Source organism: Rhododendron vialii, chromosome 3a (assembly GCF_030253575.1).
Source record: "Rhododendron vialii isolate Sample 1 chromosome 3a, ASM3025357v1".
NCBI lineage: Eukaryota > Viridiplantae > Streptophyta > Magnoliopsida > Ericales > Ericaceae > Rhododendron > Rhododendron vialii.
Genome location: NC_080559.1, coordinates 16975544 through 16978808, shown reverse-complemented (window position 1 = coordinate 16978808; position 3265 = coordinate 16975544). Strand labels below are relative to the sequence as shown.

Genomic DNA, 3265 nt, shown 5'->3' with positions numbered 1-3265 from the left:
GTGAGGACCACAATCCTATGGGATTGAAAGTAAGGCAAGAGGCTCGTTTTAGCTGAAACGAGGGCCAATGCCAATTTCTCCATGGGCAGATACCTCATCTGAGAGTCCGTCATCATTTTGCTTGAGTAGAAGATTGGTTGATGCTCCATCCCCTCTTTCCAAACAAGCATTGTGCTGGTAGCATGATCCGAAACAGCAAGGTAAAGATATAAATCTTCATCGGGAAGGGGCTTGACGAGCGAAGGAGCATGGGACAGGTATTGCTTTAATGATTGCAAAGCCTGCTCACACTCTTCGGTCCATACAAATCTGCGTCGGCTAGTAGTCATTGCTCGAAAAAACGAACGACAAAGATCGCCCGAGCATCGGATGAAACGGTTCAGGGCAGCCACCATTCCTGTAAGTCATTGTACCTCTTTTATAGTAGTCGGAGCTCGGAGATTTTGCACAGCCGGGATCTGTGTGGGATTAGCTTCGATTCCTCGGCGGCTTACCATATAACCAAGGAACTTCCCTGAGCTTACGCCAAACGCACACTTCTCAGCATTGAGGCGCAACTTCCGTCGTTTCAAAACAGCGAAGACCTCTCCCAGATCCCGAAGGTGGTCCCGAGCGAATATGCTTTTGCAGACCAAATCATCGATATAAGCTTCTAATATTCGGCCAAGCATACCAGGAAACATCTTTGTGATGGAGCGTTGGAAGGTTGCACCAGCATTCTTCAAGCCGAACAGTATGACCTTGTAGCAGTAAGTTCCCCGAGGAGAAATAAAGGCCGTCTTTTCCTGATCTTCCGGAGCCAAAGCGATCTGGTGATAGCCCCGATATGCATCCATAAAGCTTAACCGCTCGCATCCTGCTGTTGCGTCCACCATCTGTTCAATCGGTGGGAGGGGAAACCAATCCATAGGACAAGCATCATTGAGGTTTGTGTAATCGACACAAACCCGTAGCTTCCCATTCTTCTTCGGCACAACCACTGGATTGGCAAGCCAGGTGGGATATAAAACTTCCCGAATGGCGCCAGCCTGTAACAGTTGGTCCACCTCTGTCATCACGGCTTCGATGTGTGCGGCGGACGAGCGTCGGACTTTTTGCACCACCGGCCGTTTACTTGGATCGACGTTCAATGCGTGCTCGGCGAAAGTGGGATCCACACCCGACATTTCTTGCGGAGTCCAAGCAAATACTTCTATGTTTTGCATCAAGAAGTAAACATCTCCTTGCGTTCGGCTACGCTCAAAGAACTCCCAATTAAAAAATATCTTCCTTCTCTCTCGGGAATTGAAAATCGTATTAACTCCTCGGCAGACCTTTGCTCGGCCGGCACATCAACATCTTCGATTGCTGGGACAGGAGTGGCTGCCACGCAATGTACTTCCATAAAGCTCTGCTTGTTTGTTACGGTGCTGATGTAGCATTTTTTTGACTGGATCTGATCCCCTCGGAGGCTTTCCTGACGACCATTCCATCCAACAAATTTTACCACTTGATGAAAGGTAGAAGTGACTGCCTTCATCTCGTGTAGCCAGGTTTGGCCGAGTATTACGTTGTATGGGTTGGGAGAAGCGACCACCACAAACTCGATCTCAAGAACCCGTGATCCAGCCCGCACAGGGAGAGTGATCAAGCCGAGTGGCCGGACCGGGGCTCCAGTAAAACTGATGAGAGGAGTGGATGCTGTCCGAAGTTGAGCGGGAGATAATCCGAGGCTCTTAAATGTTGAGTAAAACATTACGTCCGCCGAGCTTCCTTGATCTATCAATACCCATTGAACGATTGATTTGTCAATAGTAACAATAACAACGAGGGCGTCCGTATGAGGGAGCTGCACTCCTTTCAAGTCGTCAGACGAAAAAGTAATAGGGTTGCCGAGGCTCGGATCTTCCCATTGCCGCTTTCTCGAAATGCCGACGTTGCAAACGGGCAAAGAGGTGGTGGCTCTGTCAATCTCTGAACGAAGCTCGGCTGCCCTGTCTTCGAAAACCAGTCTTTGTATAACACTTACGAGATTGCCGATGAGCGGTGGAGGTGGAGGGAATGGACTTCGCCGAACGTCAATCCACTGATTTAGATGCCCAGCTGTCGCAAGCTCTTCCAGATACCTTTTGAAAGGTTGGCATTGTGTAGTGTAGTGGCCGCGCTCCTTGTGATATGTACACATCCCTGGTCCACTTCCGACGGTGCCTAAGAGTACTGTTGGCCAAACAAAGAATGGCAGTTTACCGATGATGTTGAGAAGTTTGTAGATAGGTTCGGTGAATGTCGTATGTTCGGCCACGTACTCATCTGGCCGCGGTTCTCTCTTCGTTTGTTACCATGACTGTTGCTGAGGATGTCGCAGTGGTCGACCCTTATTGATTGGTTTGTTGGTCATTTGGCCTGAACTGCCCTGGCCTCCTTGCCCCTGGCGAACGTTCACTACTTGTTTCTTCGGCACAGTTGTTTTGGCAGGTTCTGGAGCCTTTGGTGCATGTCGCTCGGCCATAGCTTCTTCATGGACACAATCTTTCTCGATTATGGTCATGAGCTCTCCCATTGTCTTAGGCGGGTTACGTGAAAGGTCACGAAACATTGCCGAGGATGGATCCAACCCGTTCATAAAAGACTCGGCCGCGACCCCTTGATCACAATCTGGGATAAGATTATAGACCTCCCAATAGCGCTCAGTATAAAGTCGTAAGGTTTCTCCAGCCGTTCTTCACATGTTCACCGGCATAGATAATGTCTTCGGTTGAATGTTGCTGGTTACAAAGCGTTTACTAAACTCCAACTCCAGCTCATTGAAGCAAGTGATAGACTTGGGTTTTAATTGATTGTACCATAACATGATTGGTTCGCTCAGCGTGAATGGGAAGATCTTGCACATGAAGGCGTCAGAAAAGTTATGAAGGCTCATAGTTTGTCTGAAGCGACAAACGAACGCGACTGCGTCCTCCTTCGCCTCGTAACGTTTTAGCTTTGGCATGACGAACCTGTCCGGCGGCCGCTCCTATTGTATAGCATCCACGAAGGGGGAAGCCTTTGCCTTCCCGAGCTTCGAATTGTCTTCTTGAACTGGGGTTTGTGGGACAATAGGGAGAGGAACCTCATCATGCGGCTCAGGAGTCTTTCTGCGTTCTCGTCGATGGTGCCGGTGATGTTCGTCTTTCTCCTTCGGCCGTCGAGTGGCTATAACCGAGGGCGCACGCGCTTCATCTCTCGAGCCTGCCAAACGAGCATGCCAAGGCTCAAAACCTGGGTCGACGGGTTGATACATGGTTGG

General features: G+C 49.6%; 1 protein-coding gene across 1 annotated transcript; it reads right to left on the bottom strand.

Annotated features, from left to right (window-relative positions):
• Positions 1 to 1204: 1204 nt before the first annotated feature.
• Positions 1205 to 2164, bottom strand: LOC131321161 (uncharacterized). Its single transcript, XM_058352169.1, has one exon. The coding sequence runs from the start codon at positions 2162 to 2164 to the stop codon at positions 1205 to 1207; it is 960 nt and encodes a 319-aa protein (XP_058208152.1).
• Between the last annotated feature and the right edge of the window lie 1101 nt (positions 2165 to 3265).